The sequence below is a fragment of the Haemaphysalis longicornis genome, unplaced genomic scaffold (assembly GCF_048455015.1).
Source record: "Haemaphysalis longicornis isolate Haplotype H1 unplaced genomic scaffold, Haemaphysalis longicornis Haplotype H1 scaffold_7, whole genome shotgun sequence".
NCBI lineage: Eukaryota > Metazoa > Arthropoda > Arachnida > Ixodida > Ixodidae > Haemaphysalis > Haemaphysalis longicornis.
In genome coordinates, this window is record NW_027526422.1 from 114,591,571 (window position 1) to 114,612,127 (window position 20,557).

Here is a 20,557-nt window from a genome sequence, read left to right on the forward strand (position 1 = left end):
CAAGGTCTCCTGCTGTACCTTTGCACAGACTACCTTTGCACAGCCACCTTTCCACGGACTACAGGAAATAAATGCGCAGAGTGTCAGCCATATGAGCGATGCGCACCATCAATACAGGCGTGGGGAAGCAGGAAATCTCGCTTCGTTTAAAACAAACGCAGATGGTGCAAATTCTGAGTTACTCCTTTCGGAGAGAAGACCTTGAAGCGAAACATTTAACGTTCTTTTTAGTTACGAAATCTCTAAGCACCACTATGAACGCATTACGGATCATCGTATTTCACAAAGCAACAGAGTTGGACACATCGGGCCAGCAATGGACAGAAATTTGTGGACGCTCCTGGTAACCGTTTTGGCAATGTGCTCGGCTTCCCCTAACGACAGAGAATACTTTCCTTGGTGCGGAGAGAGGCTAAGTACGACGCTCTATATTACTTTTTACTATTACGGCACACGAACTGGGCTTTTGTACATTAGAAAAAGTTGTAAACGAATGTAGCCCGTTATTGAAAAGTTAGCTTAACATCCAAATCGTTGAATATACGTGTAATATGTAGGCTCTATAATGGAATTAGTTGAAGCTGCAGTTAATTTTAAATGTGAATAAAATATGTCAGTAAATGCCACAGGTTTAAGGAGTAGGGAAAACAATGAGGCAGTGCATCGTACTGAACTGTTTCACTAAATTTTGCCGTTGAACTTGTTTGTGCGTGCGCTGTTTCTGAAGCCAGTTCCTGCAAATTTCCGTGCTTGCGCGCGTTTGTAAGGTTTGGTCTGACATCCATGATCAAACTAAAAAGGCACTGTCGGGTTTTACATAATACTTATTGAGGTTAAGTGGTAGTTGCAAAGAAGAGTGAAGGTCGAGGACGCAGCCGAGGGAAAAGTTTCTTTGGTCCATTAATTTGACGGCATTTTATGCACGTACTGAGCACTGAAACGATATTTACAACAATGCCGCACAAAACAGCCGTTTTATGTACGGCTCACTAATTTTACGAAGTATTACAATATGGTTATTTGCCACAAATATTGATTGATTTATTGATTGATCGATTGATTGATTGATTGATTGATTGATTGATTGATTGATTGATTGATTGATTGATTGATTGATTGATTGGTTGGTTGGTTGGTTGGTTGATTGATTGATTGATTGATTGATTGATTGATTGATTGATTGATTGATTGATTGATTGATTGATTGATTGATTGATTGATTGATTGATTGATTGATTGATTGATTGATTGATTGATTGATTGATTGATTGTGAGGTTTAAAGCGGCGACGCTATACAGGCGCCGATGCACGCCGTAGTGGAAGGCTCCGGATTTATTTTGACCGCATGGGGATTTTCAACGTTCGCCGGAATCTCGAACACACGGGCATGATTGCTCTTCGCCTCGATCATAAAAGCGGCTGCGGTGGCCGGGAAACGAATCCGCACCCTTGGGATCAGGAGCTCAACGCCTTAACCCTGAGCCGCAGTGGCGGTGGCCACAAATATTAAGTCAGCCTTTATAGCCTCAACGAATTCCGAAGAGGTTTGCGTCAACACAGCTATAACGCACCATCTTATAAACAAGAGACGATTTTTCTAATTGGCTGCTAAGATATTAGGACGGTTTATGCGCTTAGATAAGGACCACAAAACGGCAACGCCAAAGGACGTATTGTGGCGGAACTTACAGAGTTGCCTGGGGAATATTTTACTTCCTGAGATGTAATTCGTCTTTTTATGCAGCTTTTTTTGTTTTTGCGTGTTATGGGCTTCTTAATTTTTATAATTTACGAACGTATTGTTTGTTACAATAGATCCACGTTGCCCGAATTAGTGAATGCTAGGATAAATTTGAATAGAACAAATATGCGAAAACTACGCTGCTGTATTAATTTCTCCTTAATTAAGCAGGCGCTTGGGTTGCGCGACCCATTTCGCGTGCACAACAAAGCCATCTCGTTTGCAACGTCTTTAACGCTAGCATCGGGCGCTCTATAGATGCTGCAGGACTCGACAGGAAATGAGGAACTTCCGGGCCTTTGTCCCATGCGTAGGAGGAGCGCAGCAAACTCCACTAGTACAAGAGATCGTGGGTATTTTCAATTCCCACGAAAAAGGTTTACACGCGAAGGAAAGCGACGCAAAATTTACAATGCCTTTGTAGGGAAATGTTCGACGAAGCGGTTCGAAAAGGTTCGCATCACTGCTGCACCATCAGCCCAAAGCCCATTTCTGTACGAAACGTTAAGCAATTTTCAGAATTCGCCTTGTCAGAACTGTATTGCTTTAGTATTTTAGTGCGGACTCATCGGGGGAATTTGTGTGCCTCTCTGTAATGCTAGATGCATTGGAGTTGTGCCGAACAAAAACAAGAATAAAAGCGAGCATATTATGCAGAAAGAAACCAATTGAATGCCAAAAAAATCTGCTGCATTGAGATTAAAGATTATGAATCTAAACGTGGAACGCCGGTATCTTACCCATAGCGCTACCGCTTCGTTCTCGGTAGCAGCGGCACTGAGGTCCGTGTCTGTTGTATTGGCCGCAAACGGTGGTGTCAGGGTTCAGCAACTGACTGCACTCACGAACCACATGTGGTGCTGCGGTACCATATCTTAGTACGTTTCGCGCGAACTACGTCCTTTTGGCGCGTATTGCCAAAGTATTGCGTCATTGAGCATTTTATGGTTTAAGCGGCAAGCGCTGTTCTAAAATTCTGTCTGCTTCCCAACATTTCTTCGCAGTTATGCACGTAGCAATCACGTGGGGTTACTTACCACAGTAGGCGCTCACTGATAAAAAATGGAGACGCAGAAACAGGCTACAAAAGCTATTGTGGTGGGCTCTGAAGGAAACAAAATAAGGAGGGACAAAGCATCGCGCGTGGTATCAGCACAACCGCAGTACAATAAGAGGAAATGCGATGTTTTAATGCAGCCGGAACACGCTTCTACAGGAAAATTTGCGAACGAGGAAAATGACAATAAATACAACTGCATTATAGCGAATATCAACGGGTACAAGCATCTCAATCTTTCGACGGCTAATCTCGAGTGATCCCAGCTTAGTTGGTCGAGAAAGCAACCCACGAAATCTAAATACAAATTGGCCGCACACGTGCTACTTCGTTTCAAATGTCTTCCAAACGCGATGTCTTTGTTACGCACCTGACATGAAACCGCCTCTCTCTTTTTAGATGCGGAGCAGCTTATGGTCGCGCCTGTGCCGTCCGCCGTTGTGCGACCTTTTGTGCGGCGTCCACACCCCCACTGCGTATGCGCATCCTCCTCTCCCTTCTCTCATCTCCTTGTCTCATCTCCTCTCCTCTTCGACGCTCCTCTCCTCTCCGGCATTTCTCCTCCCCTCTCCGAAGCACCTCTTCTCTTAGGGATTGCGCAACAAATGCCAACAGCTGTGGCTCCGCGCGCGATAGTGCGAAGCAACTTAGGTAGAGTGAACTAGATCTAGTTCACTCTAGCTTAGGGTTAGATTCGCGACGGTAGCCGCTGGGGGCGCCTCTGTAGCTCCGCGGTATAAATGACGCGCGCGCGCGCTCAGCTCCCTTCGTTCTCCTCCCGCAACGCCGCATTCGAACTGAAAACTAATGGGAACTTGAGTCTGCCCAATGGCTGCTTCGCATACTGCTCAGGGTTTCCCTACCGGACGATGCTGAATTTTTTTTTCCGCTCACCTCTCACGCTTTTACCCTCCCGTTTCGTTACTCGCACGATGAACACAGTAAAATTCGCTCAACTTAATTCATTTTTACCGTGTTGTACGGCTGGCACCACCTACAGCAACTGTTTGTCACGGTTAAACTTGGCACAGTGCCGCAAGAATGTACCCGGACCGCTTTTTGTAATTTGAAATAAAACGCATTTTTAAGGTGCATTCTTTTACTGACCTACGCGAAAACCCAACCGTCACGTATGTATTAATTTCCTGCCTCAAATATTCCCAATGTTGTCTTTTTGCTGAAAAATATTGACAAGTATGAACATCGTTACCAAATTTAGTAGGTTGTAAGTGTTTTTCTTTCTTAAACGTGTAGTTCAAAAACTCAATTGAGTTTCCCCGTGCGGCTGAATCCAGGTACAGAAAGAAGGACGGGAATGCCGCCACACTGACAGATCAAAATTTTTCGCGTTGGGTAGCCAAAGAATAACTTTTTTTTTTAAGATGGCGGATGCTACATTCAGCAACTCGCTTACGCCCGTATTCTTACATAGCAGTCAGGGTTGCAAAGAGCGTTTTTGGAATGTAGTTGTTTGTTGCAATAACCGGATTTCCCCGTTTGGGAACGCTGCCTCAGAGTGAAACCCTTGAAGTGCGTCGTTCGACCCTGGGATAAAAAAGTTTAAGAGTGTCATTTTTATTGTATTTTAAATGCCTTTTGCGTGTCGAAGTAGCCATCCTTTCCATTTTTCTTAACATGCTCTTTGCTTTTGACGCATTAGGGCTACATTGTTTTAATAGAGACAACAGTGTATATTTCATACGAAAACATTGTATTCAGGTCTTTTTTGGTTAAAAAAACGACGACGACGAAGTGAAGTGATATCTACCCCATTCTGTGCTCTCCGGAGTTTATTTTGTAAAGTGATGGTTCTGCGCAGTTAAACGTGATTATACTTGTGTGCACCGGGAATCGCGATGCTGCCCGCGGGCACCGCGGTACCCCGCGGCCTCCCCCGCCCGGCCTTCCTCGCCCGCCCGCAGCACCCGTTGACATGCAAGCTGGGTCCGCTCTTTGGGCGCTTGGTCTAGCGCTAGCTTCTGGGCCTCCGGTACGACTGCCGGCGCAGCAATAGACCAATGCGTCTATGGCAGGGACTGCACCCCAAGAGGTGAGTGCGGCCTCATACGCTAACAACACCCAGGTTGTCATGTCATGAACCATGACGGTAGCTAGATCTCTTCTATCTCCTCTGAGTTCCTCAGCACTGTGATTTAGGAGTACGCCAACAACACCACACCACCTTCATCCGAAGACGATCAATTTCAACTTGTTGTTCCATCAAAACGGCGGCGTCGAGCCTCAAAAATGTCGCTTGCGCCTCGAGACAACACTGTGACTGCGACTCCCCCGAAACATGGTCTTCTTGTGATTGTGGAGCCCGTGGAATCCACTAATATGGTCACGTGCGTCATCCCTTTGGCACTAAAGGACACCATAGAAGCAAAGCTACCAGGTGGGATTTTGCAGCTAAAGTCAAATTAGGGGCTAAATCTACTCGCTATCGATACAGGAAACACTGCTGCTACGGAACACCCCCAGAAGACAAGTGCCATCGGAGACATACCTGTCCGCACCTACGAGCCCCGCCCAGAGAACTGTGCTCCTTAAGTCATCAGAGGAGTGCCACATGACATTTGTGATTGTTAACTTCACGACAACTTGCGGCAGCGAACACCAGTGCGACCAGCGCGGCGTTGTGGAACCTCGGAGGTAGTGAAAATTGTATTTGCTACGCACAAGAGTCCAGACTATGTCATCTTGTGCTACACTCAATACTAAGTGTACGATGTTTCGAAAAAGCCGACACAGTTTACCCGTTATCACACCTTTGGCCACATCACAGTGAATCTACCCGCAAGTTGCGTTGCGCGCACTGTGCGGGAGAAAATAAACTTGGGGCATGTCAGGCTGCTGAAAAGCTGTGGGCAAACTGTGGCAAAACTCACTATGCCAAATTCGCTAACTGCCCAACATACCAGAAAGTGAAATGTATTTATAGGTAGAAGAGCGAGAACAAGGTTGAATACAAGGCTGTGAGAACGGTGGTCTTATGTTAAAAAAGGCTCTGGGAAGCGAAACGCGAGCAAGGTTCACTCAAAGGAGCCAAGGCAGCCAGTGTCTGAGGACATGAACTTAGACATTATTGACCTTCCGCCGCTACGACCGCAGGCGTGAGACCTTCCTCAAAGTCCTGCTCTGCCCGCAGACGCACAGCCACCTGCCTGAAAACGGTCCAACCAAATTCGCATGGGTCAGTCCAACAGAAAGCCGTCGCCAAACTCAAGCTCCTCTCTTTTTACGCTCATTGAAACTGCGCGTTCATTATCAGTGCCGTTTTTGGCTCCTGTGGCTCAAGCTAGTTTAACTCTCCTAAACACCATTACTCCGCTCTTACAGGAATGGCTATATACCATCTCGGGAGCACCGAATCAGTGCGCATGCGATCTCTTTGAAATCGGGCAACTTTGTTTCAGTGGAATACCTGTGGTCTGAACTCACGCTTGCCCGACCTCCGGCAGCATGTTAACACGCATAAATTCCAGGTCATTGCCATTTCAGAATTTCCGCCTGCGATGGCATTTTCGTCTGTCCGGGTCCGGGTACACACTGCATATGTCTTCGAGGAGCTCCGGCCAGAGCAGAGTACTAATCGGAATTCGTTGGGACTTGCCCTTTGTGCTTCACAATGTCGCACAAGACGCATCCAACGAATACATTGAGGCAACAATGAAGCATGACTGTGCAATTTTCACCATATTAATAGGGTACATCCCACCGAGGGCAAAATTCAACACGAAGCTCCTGAAAGACATTTTGGTTACTATACCTCCACCGCACTTGTTCACAGGTGATTTAAATGCACACAATCCAGCTTGGGGCAGCACAAAGACTACGTCAAGGGGAATCAGTTTACTCAGTGTTGCCAGCGAAGCGGGCCTGGACATGTTAAACACTAGATGCGCCACATTTTTCTGCGGCAAAACTTCAAGTGTGTTGGATGTCACTACGGCCTCTGCTTCCCTGCTGCCGTCTGTTTCTTGGCGTTCCGATATTAAACGTTTTGGTAGAGGCCACGTACCCATATACACAATAATTGAAGAAATTTGTAGAGGACCCTCGAAGCGGAAAGTATGATGTGTGTACTGGGTCACCAACCAAAACCGATTGGAAGATAATGCTGGTGCCTTATCAAAAAGCGAGGAACTCCCAGTTTCCATTGGTCGGGCCAGATCAGAATCAACACGGCAGTTTACTACCAAAGCCATTGTCTGCATTTGGTAGGGAATATGAACATCTTTGCTCTATTTGCCGGAGAGCCGAGCGTCGGGCCAGAAACACCCTACGGCCAGGCCAGACGACATCCGAACTTGCGGGCGCCCGAAGGAGCGCGTTCAGAAGCACATAAACGTGCTTGCCAAAAACCGCTGTGCACAGTTTTGTTCCAGATCACATCCACGAAAGCCACTCACACGCATATGGCAGGTGTTCCGCAGCCTGAGAGCCCCACCCAGTGAGATTCACCCATTTTCTTCAGTAGCCCTCAAGCGTGGAGTCAGTGAAGCAGACGTTGCAGAAGAATTTTGCAGAACATTCAGTGCTCGCCAGAGCCCTTCTCTAATTCCCGCGTGACCGAGTGGCTTCCTACCACGAAGGATGTGATGATGGTTATCTGTGGCGTTAAAATGTGTTAATTTACCCACCATGCCTGGGCCTCGTGGAGTTAGTGACTCGGCTCTGCGACATCTCGGCGACAAGGCTTTTCAGCAGTGGCTCAATATATAAAACGCATCGTGGCAGACAGGTTGTGTTGAGGCAAGCTGCGAAATTGCTCGCCTGCTACCGGCTCTCAAGCCCCAAAAATTACCCAGAGACAAACCCTTACCGAACGTTTGCTCTATTAAGCTGCATTGAAAAGGTAATGGAAAAAATGCTACTACAGCGGCTCGTCTGAGACCTCGAAAACAGGAATGCCTACCCGCCAGAGATGTCAGCATTCAGGGAAGGAAGGAGCAGCATTGACAATGTGATCGCTGTTCGTGGACAAAAGGATTCGAAAAGGTTCACCATTGCTCTCTTCCTAGATATAAAGGCAGCATTTTACAGTGTTGCCCACGAAGCAATTCGATGGGAGGTGGCATTTGCACGACTGCGAGGCCAAAAAAGCAAGCAAGCCTGGCTGAGCTATTACCTACACAATCGGCATGTCTCCATGACAACCAACCATGACACGACACGACACGCCTTAAAGCAAGGTGTCCCACGAGGTGGTGTCCTGAGCCCGACACTCCTTAGTATACGCCTCATCCGCACCCCAAAGGTATTTTCTCTGGGAGTTAACATCTAGCTCCATGCTGACGAAATTCGCATTTGGGCTTTGGGCAAGAATCGCAAAACATACGAGAAAAAGTGCACAAGGCTCTGTTTGCCATTTAAAAATACCTCAGCAGCTGCGGTCTGCTTCTATGTCCTCAGAAGTGCGCGGCCATAGCATTCACTAAGCGCGATTTATCTCGATACCCACTAGAGATAAATGGCGTGCAGATAGCCTATGTTTTCAACAACAAAACTCTGGGCATTACAATTGACTGTTTGTTGTCCTGGGCTCCCCATATCAGGCGGCTAAAGGAGCGACCCCTTTAGTTCCTTCATGTTTTGAGGGTGATGACAGGAAGCACCTGGTGCTGCTCAGTGTAAGCACGCTTGCGACTCTACAAAGCGCGTTTCGTAGGCCTCTTTTGATGTAGCCTTGCGGCTTTACATGCTGTGTCCTGGACTAACTTGAAGGTTTTGGGAATCTTGCAAGCTCAGGCACTACGAACATGCCTGGGCCTTCCAAAATGCACCTACACGATACGAACATTATGTGAGGCAAGGGGCATTTCTGCGACCCCTCTCCATTGACAAGAATTGCTCCGTACTGGCCATCGGCACGTTTCTCAATGCTTTGCACATCTACTGGCGGCCGCTTCTGCATCTCGCGTGGTGCACGTCCTCCCGTCTAATTACCTCCGACCCAAGCTGTCTGCTACTCCATCGTGGTTGTCCGCGGGTTGGGGGTGTGTGCATCACTGTAGCTGTGATAGGCAAAAAGTCGTCTAGGCCGGATTCTGCTTGACATATTTTGTCCTGGAGCATATCCAAACCCGTTAACCAGACCACAATCAAGTGTACACGGGTGGATCTGTGACATCGGCCTCTTCGGCAATCGGCGCATGGATTCCGTCAGTGAGACAGGCCAATTAAAGAACAGCTCAGCCACAGAACATCTCCACCACCACTGAGCTAGCAGCTGTCAGAGCAGCACTTTTTTACAAAAGCGGAAGTCCCGCTCGGTGGTGGATCCTTATTTCGTAAATTTTTGACGCCGTGAAGCGGCATACTTAGCAATCCCTTTTTATTAAACTGCATATCTAACAGTATATTCTGGTCAAGGCGACTGATTGCTTGCACAAAAGTCAAATACGTTCAGTGTTACGCGGAGAAGGGACAGCTCATCTATGAGGCGGGGCGAAGCTGCGGATTAAGGAATAATGTTTACCACCTGGGCATATTTAACTTGACCGAAATCGCAGCCAACGGCCGTATTTTGTTTTTATCTTCCTCTGAAAAGTGGCCAATGCGTCGAAAACTGAACCCGCGGGCTGAACCATCTCCAACTCTTAACCATCGAGCCACCATGGTGGGTTAGCTAGGAGATTGGGTATTAACGCGAAGAGGAAGGCGGCTTGGAGCCGGGGGGGGGGGGGGGGGAATGACGGTATAGTGGAAAGAGATTGCGGAAGGGTTGCCGGGTATTGGTGCAGTCGTCGTTGTTATTTCTTTCGCGGAGCTGACTACTGGACCAAGGCCATCACTGTAGCGACAAAGAAAGCGGGCGCTAGTAGAGCGTGATTGGGAACCGCTAAAACATTTCGCCAGCTATTTAGCCACAGTGAGCACAAAACACGCATAAATACCGCTGAAAGATAAATGGCTACCTGACATCCGTCTGTCGCTCTATTAATAAAACTTTTGGGTTAAAACCAGGTATAACGAAGTCACCGGTAACAGCGAATTCTTTCATAAAATCAAAAATTTCGTAAAATCGGGTCTCTCAATTTGCAAGCTGTTGATTAAATAAATTTGATGTCTAAGGGGGGAGCGTACCAGCGCTACCATGTCATGGTATTTTAGGTGGCCACTGCACTCGATGGGTGATAAACTCAGTAATGCGCAAAAATTCCGCGGCAAAACAATATCAAGAAAACCCTAGGGCATCGGGGGGGAAACAAATTATATCGTGGAAAAAAAAACTTGCAATTTCAGCCAGAGTGGGATTTGTCGGGATTACCCGGATAGACTTTTTGCATCACACTAGGGCTTTCAACGCATCCTTGGTTGCTCCGTGATCCCCTGGAGGTTCTCTGAGCAAGTCTATAGCATCCATCACTTGGCCTGGAGCGGGCATAGGAGTTTCAGCAGTTTTAGCTGTATCACTGCTTCAAAAACGGGACTGATGAGTTCACCTCGTGCAGCTCCGTTACAACGAATTATAAGCCTCGTTTTTTCTTCTGACTTTCCGACCTGGTGCAACAATTTTCGTGTCGTTCTGACGAAATGGTTCAGAAATTCGTGCGTTTTAAATGTGACTGTATCTCGAAATACTTCGTTACATCGGGAATGGAGTGGAATGTATTTTGTTTGTTCCAGTTCATAAGAGAATTAGGTTGCAGAGGCACCTGTGGGAGTATCCAAGTGTGTTTGTTAGATCGGGAAATTGGAAGATGGGTTTAGTCAGATCACAGTTCCAGTGTTACATTTCTTATTCCTATTACTTGTACAGTACACTTAAAAGTCACCGTTTTGTTTGCGCAGATCCAAGGGAACAGGGGAAGGCCATGCGAATAGCAACCGAATCTATGCACGCTTGCAAAAGTGACATCATTAGACTCAACCTGAGCCCCTTCGTTGTACAGGTAAGCTATCAAAATATTGTGTCCTGCGAGAGCTTGATATAACGCGCAAAACAGTTATATGTATATATATATATATATATATATATATATATATATATATATATATATATATATATATATATATATATATATATATAGAGAGAGAGAGAGAGAGAGAGAGAAAGAGAGAGATCATGAGGTTCGATGGGCCAGTATAACAATAGTTATACCCCTGTCACACGGGCACTTTCAATCGCGATTGAGTCGATCCGGATCGAGCTCAATCCGGATCGGGCACCTGCTACACGGCAGTTTCAATCGCGATCGAGCTCGATCCCGCTCGAACTCAATCCTGGTTTCTCAAGCGCGATCGAGGCTTCCAAGCGCGATCGAACGAAAGTGGCGATACTCTCGTCCCCGCTCAGTAATGGCACCGAATGTGACAACTTCAACTAACGCCACAAATTGTGTGAAATAACTTGACCCAAATAGCGTGAGGTAATATTTACATAGTTACGTATACCTACGACCGCGCGAAGTTACCAGACGCTGGCCACAAGTACATGGTTAGCGCCATCTGGCGAACACGAGCGCAACCCGTGCAACTTCTCAATCGCGATTGAAACGTGCCGTGTAGCAGCGGCAGTACGCCGAGCGCGCTCGAAAACTCGATCGCGATTCACTTCAATCGCGATTGAAAGTGCCCGTGTGACAGGGGTATTACAGAAGTCGACTGACACGTTTCCCGTTTTTGTTGCCAACAGTTTCGGAGTTAAACTCCTTCTTCAGGGCTGAAGAAGGAGTTTCTAACTCTGAAACTCTTGGCAACAAATATATCTATATATATATATATATATATATATATATATATATATATATATATATATATATATATAGTAATACGTCGTTAACTCGAACTTGCATATCTCGAAAAATCGGCTAAGTCGAAATTTTCCGCGGCACCGAACATTTACCTATACGTCCCATTTCCCTTTTTTCCCTTTATCTCGAATTATTTTTGGGTCGGATTGCGGATAACTCGAAATCTTGACTGGGAGTTGAACGAAAATTCCGCCGCCGGACCATTTCACAAGATTCGCGCGATGCTGCCACGCCTGAAGTCCGTCGATTTTTTTTCTTATTTAGCCGCGCCTGCCATACGTCGATGCTTTCCGCTAACTTAGGAGACGGCGGAGACGACGGCGATGACGAACCACCTCGAGAGGTGCCGACATCTTCTGAGACGATAAATTTGCTGCACTTGCTTCGAAATAAGGTCGAGTGCCGCGGCGAGGAAGATAGACTGACGCGATGCGTCAAGCAGCTGGAGGACGCTTTCCTAGGCCCGAGTACGACCGCAAAGCAGACGAGCATTAGGCAGTTTTTCTCTGCTAAATAAAATGGCAATGCGTCAAAACCCAGCCGGTTAAAGTTTCTTGTATGTTATTTTTTCTCTTTTAAACCTGCACGAGAAGAAAGATTAGAAACTGCTGCTAAAGAGCCGGTAAGTAGTAGTGATTTTTCTGAAGAGCACTCAGTTTTCCCGGCGATTAGCGCAACTTTGCTTATCTCGAAATTTTCCGTGGTTTTTACGACTTCGAGTTAACGAGGTATTACTGTATATATATATATATATATATATATATATATATATATATATATATATATATATATATATATATATAGATATAGATATATATATATAGATATAGATATATATATATATATATAGATATATATATAGTCTCTTTGCTGAAACGTTGGCAACAATAGTGCTTTTACCTTGTTAAATGTTTTCTGTTCCTGTATATATATATGTATATATATACTGTTTGTAGGGTTTAACGCGCCGACGCGACGCAGGCGATGAGGCGCGCCGTGGTGGATGGCTTGGGGTAATTTCGACCACCTGGAGTTTAACCTGCTGAAATCTCGTACACAAGGGCGTTCTTGCTGCTCGCCTGCATCAGAAAAGCGGCCGCTGCAGCAGGGTATTGCACCCGCGACCTTGTGCTCAGCAGTGCAACTATATATATATATATATATATATATATATATATATATATATATATATATATATATATATATATATAGAAATGAGAGTTGGCAGTCAGAAAAACCTCGGAAATCAAAGGGAGGATGTGGTAGGTCATTAAAACAGATAAAGAATTTGTAAAGAAAGAAAGTGGAGAAAAATTGCCCGCCATGTGGGATCCGAACGCACGACATCCACAACACAGATATATATATGTAGTTGCGCTTTTTTTTCTTCACTTTTTTCTCCACTTTCTTTCCAAATTCTTTATCTGTTTCAATGACCTGCCACATCCTCCCCTTTGCTTTCCGAGGACTTCTTGACTGCCAACCCTTATTTTCTGTCTTATTGCAACGAGCCTCTCATTTCCGATTATGATTCGCTACATGCATAGCGAGGGCCTCTGTTATGGCAGTCTTGGTGCCATAGGGAGCTTAAGAGGGTTCAACGCTAGTCGACCACTCTCGACATGTCCTAGACACTCGAGTCACGGCGCGGGGTTTAAAAAGAATGTTCCCTTCACCCCGAGAAGTCAGAGTGGCGCTGGCTTCTACTGCCAAGCACAGGAAAAAATTACATTGACATAAATGTCCCAGAATGTGGAGGGGAATATCGCCCCGCCGAAAGCGTAGTGGTTATTGCACCAGACCGGTATTCTGGAGGTCGTGGGTTCAGATCCCACCTGGCGGCCATTTTTTCTCCACTTTCTTTTTTTCCAAATTCTTTATCTTTTTCATTGACCAACCACATCCTCCCCTTTGCTTTCCGAGGTTTTCTTGACTACCAACCCTTATTTTCTGTCTGTTTACAACGAGCCCCTCATTTTCAATTCTGATTCGCTACATGCATAGCGAGGGCCTATGTTATGGCAGTCTTGGTGCCATAGGGAGCTTAAGAGGGTTCAACGCTAGTCGACCACTCTCGACATGTCGTAGACACTCGTGTCCCTGTGCGGGGGTTAAAAAGAATGTTCCCTTCACCCCGAGAAGTCGGAGTGGCGCTGGCTTCTAATCCCAAGCACAGGAAAAAATTACATTGATTAAATACTCCAGAATGTGAAGGGGAATATCGCCCCGCCGGTAGCGTAGTGATTATCGCACCAGACCGGTATTCTGGAGATCGTGGGTTAGGATCCCACCTGGCGGGCACTTTTTATCCACTGTCTTTCTTTCCAAATGCTTTATCTGTTTCAATGACCTACCACATCCTCCCCTTTGCTGTCCGAGGTCTTCTTGACTGCCAACCCTTATTTTCTGTATCATATATATATATATATATATATATATATATATATATATATATATATATATATATATATATATATATATATATATATATATATATATATATATATATATTTATATTTATATACAGAAAGACAAGTCGGCAATCTGCCGACTTATCTTTCTGTATTTCCCCAACGAGCCCCTCATTTCCTTACTATATATATATATATATATATATATATATATATTTAGGGTCTGGAAATGAGGGGCTCGTTAGGAAATACAGAAAGAAATACCGGCAGTCTACAACGCCAAAGAAGGCATAGGGGAATGGTTAGAGTATTTTTTACCGTTAGTGACGTTACATTATTTTTTATTAATAATTACGTGAGAAAGAAAGAAAGAAAAACACGCGCCCAGAGTGGGGACCGAACCCACGCCTTTCGATTAGATCTCGAATGCCTTACCAACTCGGCTATCTGGGCGACTGTGTTCTCCTTCAATTTCTGGGGTATTTATATTTACTACAACTGTATCTGACGCTTGAGGGTGGTAGCCAGCGCCCCTCAGACTACACGGGGAGAAGGGGACCTTCTTTTCAATCCCCGGGGCGTGACGCGAACGTCTACAGCCTGACAGGCTGTAGACCCCAGAAAGTGAAGGAGAACACAGTTGCCCAGATAGCCGAGTTGGTAAGGCATAAACCAGTTGGTAAACCAGCCGCTTGACGCGTCGAAGTCTTCAGTGTGCAAAAAGAGTACTGATATGTCACCTTTTTCCTTTAGAATTGACCCTCGACGTTGACTCATTTTGCTCTATATTCCTCGAAGCATGTAAGCAGGACTTCTTCCGGCGGGATTATGACACGTTTTGCAAGATGGCGCAGTGTATCCCCTGACGTACCATCATGAATGGACGGAGCAGCCACGCCTGGCAGCGATGTTTTCGCCGCAAAAGCGGCCCTGCCAAGGCTTTAGCGGCTCCTAAACGTACAGATCGTGCCTTAATGAAAAGCGGCTTGAGCTAGTACAGCGAATAGTAAACGTACGATTTTTAGAAATGTCGGTTTATATCAACTTTCGCGATCGTATTATCAAAATTTAGGCAAAATCTGATCGTGTTATATGCACACAGATGGATTATTTCGAAGGAACGTTGGCCGGTAATGAAACGAAAAGCGTATGAAGCCGAAAAACCTAATATACCGAATCGTATCAATGAGATTCCATACTAGACATTATTCGTGCGTAAAGTTTGAGGGTATAAGTGACTGATGTCGAGTTCACCGTCGCTACAAAATGAACATCACGTGCACAACAAGAACGCATTGAGATATCATTTGCCATCCGGAAAATAAACGTCAACTAAGCTTACGGGAATCATACGAAAAGACTAAAAGAGCAAAGAATGACATGGAGACCTCGTGTGTTTGTCGCAATGTTGTTTGCAGAAATTTCTCTTTGTTTTGAAGGCACTGCGACTGGTGCGTTTGGACAGTTTTTGTGGGACAGTACACAAAGCTTGGCATAATTTACGTGCGCATTTTGCTAATATTAGGTCACTTCAATTTTAATAAATGCATTGTCTACAACATACTATCGTACTGTATGCCTTAATTATTCTTACCCATTGCTTTAGCAGCTGAAAATGACAATAGCGGACTCAGTCTTACTGGAGTTGGCTAAATAAGTGAATAGTTTTTTATTGTATTGGTGTAGAATGAAATATTCAAATCCGCACTCTTTTTGTATAGCGTGGACTAGTTGTTTGCAGTCTCTGAAACTAACAAAAGAAGCAGTAGGTGTTCGATCATGTGTTAAGGATACCGCTTACGTTACACGACAGCTTGAACAAATGAACGAACGGTGAAAAATTCATGTTCGTACACTTCTAATGGAAATACCCCGGATAGGGAGTAAATTGCTTGTCCTCTAGCGTGCTCCGTATACGGAGTTTTATTTGCTCCGCTAAGAAAGAGTATCTAGTAAACTCTCCGATGGGAGGGAGCTTTTTCAGGCATTTAGCGTAGTATTTTTGCTCGTATTACTCCGCTGAGGAGGAGAGCTTTTCGGTGTATTTAGCGGACTATTTCGTGCTGTCCATTACTCCGTTGAAGACGAGGTTTTTGGCATTTAGCTAAATATTGTATGTAATTAAGAACACCCATGAAGGAGGCCGTATTTACGCAGCCGGAGGACTACTCTATGTCACCTAAAGCTCCGCCACAAATAATTGTTTTTCAGTGTCTAGCCAAGTATTTTATGTTTTTAAAAACCACTCTAAGCAGGGCAGCACCGAGACTTCGAAAGAGCAAAGCAGACATTTACTTTCTTTTTTTCATCAACTTCAACGTCAACGCTACGTCAATTTCAAATTCAAAATAAAACAAATGGCACGTCAACTTCGAAAAAGAAAAAAATATTTGCGCTCAGTTGAGAGCCAGCGCCGTCTTGTGTCTCCTATTCGTCGTCGTGGCGTTGCCAAGCGCTATTTAGGATGCTCAAAAATACATCAGCTGATGCTCAAACATAGGACAGAACACGGTCAACTACGATAATGACGAATAAGTCACATCGTGAAATAAATCGCATCAAATTCAAATGAAATACCAATCAGTTTAAACATGAAACATGGCAGAAAATATATGCGGCTACCATCCATACGGTGGCCCAGTGGGGTTGAGATACTGAGCCCACGGATGTTAGTACGATGCCGGCCACACCGGCGGTTTTCTGATTAACGCGAAAAACAATAAATTTCGTGTGCCGATATTTTCGCTATGTAAAAAAACCCCACCCGTAATCCTCCATTACAGCGCGCCCCATAGTCATAGCAGCTTGGGCTCGTTGAAACCCCGAGATACTTTGTTTGCAGCTCCAAAGCAAGCCCATAAGATTTGCGCCTATTTTACTCACTCATTACCGCGAATTCCGAAGAAAGTGACCAAACGTTGTAAAGGGGAAGTTAGACCTCTTCCTGATATAAACAATGTGATGTATTTAAAATAAAAAAGAAATAAAAGTGGAAATCAGCACCATATTTGACGGGTATCATTATTATCAAGTTTGATGCAGCTTACAGGAACAAGATGACTAGCCACGTCAGAAAAAACAACTACCGAAAGGCTAACTGAATTCAAAACAGCCCAAACGATACGAAAAAACTACACACATAAGACATCTGAATACAAATACAAAAAAACTGAGGACTCACTAAAAGAAGAGAATAAGCAGGGTATTCACATAAGAAAAAAATGAAGAAATATCACCAAGCCTGAAGAAAAGGAGATGTTTAACTACGAGAATGCAACAAGGTGACCACATTGCAATGCGACTAGGAACCTGCGTAAAGTGCAAATATTTTCGTTACCAGTCAACGTGCTTTGTGTCCGTATATCCCCTTCTTTTAATCGCATTCCCTAAACGGTAGGGGCACCCGGCAGTGCCTCGCTGTGCACCGAACGGGGCTCGTAAACGCTCTCAGGAAACGACGGAGAGATGTTCTCCCCGCGTGACGAAGGGCGAAGCGAGTGATGTCTTCTTGAAGCAACACCATCGCGGCATGTTTACGGTGCATTTAGAGCTTTTCTGGCACTGGAAGCTAATGAATATAAAGGAGAAGGGACGACTTCAGGCTATGAAAACAAATAAAAACAAATTAACATGTAAAGCTACTTTGTACAATCATATGCTGTTTACAAAAAAAGAAATGTGAACGGAACACTGCAAACAATGGGGCTATTACGGAAAACTCTAGCTTCTCTTTGACCTACTCCTCTTAATTTAAAGCAAGGTGCAGCTCCTGGGATATTTTTTTATAAAAAATGAAGGCGGGTAGCCCTTAGAAAATGATTGCAGCCAGACACAAACACGTTCACTTTCACGCCACCAGAACCGCGCCACAGTTCCCGACGGTGGTAGCATCTTTAAATTGAAATTGAAATTACAGGCTTTGAGAAACATCACGGCGTTAGCTGACTTTATCGAGTAGGCACCTACCGCAGTACAAAGTACAGGCCAGTACGCTTCCCTACCGTTTTCGACATCCACCTTGCTGTGTAGGAAGATTGGTTGCTTTCACAGCGCAACCCTTTATCTGTTGACGATTCCTGCGCTTGTTGATCCGATTGCCACTTGAAGTGTACTGTTAGTGCTCCCGCACGCGCCCACCGCAACATTCCACACCGCGATGCGAACGCGCGCACCACACAATGCGTCGGGAACAGTCTTGGTTGATCGTGCTTGTACATTCTTTTCTTGTATGCCGTTTAAGCGGCAAGGTCATCGCTTTTTGGAAACTGCACGCGAGAACCCACGCTTTCTATATAGAAGCTCGCTTTCTCGCTGCATGTACACCGGGAGGGGCGCCCGTTTTGACGACTGCCGTCTCGTTTGTGGCGAGATCTCGGGAGAGGCTCGTCCTTCAACTCCGCTGGTAGACGGAGCTTTTTTCGGTATGAATCTCCCCAGCCGGAGTTTTCTTGGAGGTTACGTGCTGAACTCCGTCCTCGGTCGGAGAATTGAGAAACATCACATTACCGCTCCGTATTTGCACCGTCATTTCGTTGACGGAGTGTACAGGCGTATTGTGCTTTATACACTCCGCAGTACGGAGTAAGCATTGTACCGCTGGAGGATTAACGTGAGCATAAACCTAATGAAATTCTTTATGTGGTTAGTTTTCATTTACTGTGTATTGTAAAGTTGTTTGCCACCTTGAAAGCTGTTTTCTATTGGTGCCAACACAAAAAATCAAGCATGTGTGATATGCGTCGTTTCATCGACACCCTACAAAGCTTTGGCTGCGGCTTAGTCTCCTGCGAGAGAAAGAGACCCAGCGCCTCCGCGCTTCCCAGTACATAAACTATACTTACCCACTCTTTCCTATGTGGCGAAGGGCTATTGCTCAAGTTCAGTTTTCAGTACAATGATTCTGCTGGATATTGCGGCGTGGAGATGCAGGGCAGAGTGGTGAAAATGCAGCCCTAATTATCGTTTGCAAAATTTGGGCGTTCTCTGGAGCTGTTATACATTTTAGTTGTGTCAATGCCGAGGCTTTTGAGCGCAGGTCGAGGCCGACTCTCTGGACGTCTTCATGCGTGGCCCATATAACATGAAAAGCGCTACATCTGCACAATACTTTTACTGTGAAGAGTAGCTTCGGCGTAAGATTCTCCCAAATAAAAAAATAAAAACTTGCGATATCCTAATTCTTAACCTACCCTTACACAATTTTCCATGAAGTAGCAATCAGTATAATCGCCTGCCCACTCAGTGAAATCCTATAATTCTAAAACAGAAGACCCTGTCCTTGGAGTCGCCATCTGCAGAGGGAGGAAGTCGCGAGGAAACTAGACCATCAGCTTGAACAACTCTTAAAAAGGACGTTGTGACGATAAAGTGATTTCATACGCACTTGCTTAGATTGCCTGCACATCCATACCTAGAAAGAAATACCGCTGTGCTTGAACGATAACTATACAAATGACCCCACCACTACGCTGACCTTAAACCGAAAGTTACAAAAGTTCAAAGAGGACTGACTGCCTTTGGGTTACCAAGCGGCTTGTCTGAATTGTGACCCCTACCTTTTAAATGCCCTCAGCCCCAGAAATGCTTCAGAGGCTGGGTGAGACTGTGAAGTCTGGCCTAAAGTGCCAGCGATGGCCAGAGTAGTAAGGCGGCGGAGTTGTGTTATTAGTACGGTTCAACTCCACAAAGTCGATCACATTCGCCGAAGGCGTGCTAGACACTGCACCAGAACTCAAGCCAAATCAGTACGATTTATCATTTGGTTCTTATAGCTTAGGTAAATAAAAGTTTTTAATGTGGGGGCTACCGATAACGTTCAGTAGTAGGAATCCTCGATGTCTATAGATTCCTATATATTTCCTACATATAGTGATTTCTTGATTCTAACGCCTACATCACTTGAAGAAACGACACGTATATTAATGCATTGGAAAACACTTGTTCCCAGGGTACAATGATATATTAGACCTGTACCGATCTAAGCCGCTGTGTAGCACACCATCGGTGCACTTTCTTATACATGTAAAACAGTGCTCTTTCCTGGTATACTGCCTGAAAACCATTTATTCTCACTGTTACAACTATTTATAAGGAAGGAAACCAACCTGACGTCAATACCAATAGAACAATTTTTGGATTACCGCTTTTTTTTCTAAACTTGCTGAGCGTAATATTCACAAAAAAAATGCAGATTTTTCATAGACAAAAACGTGATTTATAAACAGAAGAATGGGTAAAGGCGGGTAAGTCAAATGAATCTGCTCTACTAGATAATTAAGAAAAATACTGTCAAACTTCGAGAATAGGCTCTATACGATCGGTGTTTTTATAGATTTACGAAGAGATAAATGCTATCGACTCTATAAAACATGACATCTCAATTAGAACTATAAATGCATGGGATTCGGTGATTGTCTGGTCAGCTCATTGAAAGTTATCCGAGTGCAAGGAAACAATATACATACACAGCTTCAGGAAATCCGGTCAGAGGAAACAGAAATAAAATGCGGAGTTCCCCAGGGATCAATTCTCCGTCCGTTGCTCTTAGTCGCCTACAATATTGATATCGTCAATATTCCCTAAACCTCG

The 20,557-nt window shown here is 44.9% G+C and overlaps 1 protein-coding gene and 1 non-coding gene across 2 annotated transcripts in view; one reads left to right on the plus strand and one right to left on the minus strand.

The window, feature by feature from the left end:
* The first annotated feature begins 221 nt into the window (after nucleotides 1–221).
* The window catches only part of LOC144144900 (uncharacterized), a 30,359-nt gene continuing 10,023 nt past the window's right edge, over nucleotides 222–20,557 (plus strand). The window contains exons 1-2 of the mRNA XM_077676403.1: nucleotides 222–416; nucleotides 10,597–10,697. Of these exons, the coding sequence (XP_077532529.1) occupies nucleotides 317–416; nucleotides 10,597–10,697 (201 nt within the window). The 5' untranslated portion in view covers nucleotides 222–316. The remainder of the gene's footprint in view (nucleotides 417–10,596; nucleotides 10,698–20,557) is intronic.
* On the minus strand, nucleotides 14,351–14,422 carry Trnar-ucu (transfer RNA arginine (anticodon UCU)). The gene has a single exon. It is a non-coding gene; the product is annotated as a tRNA-Arg (tRNA).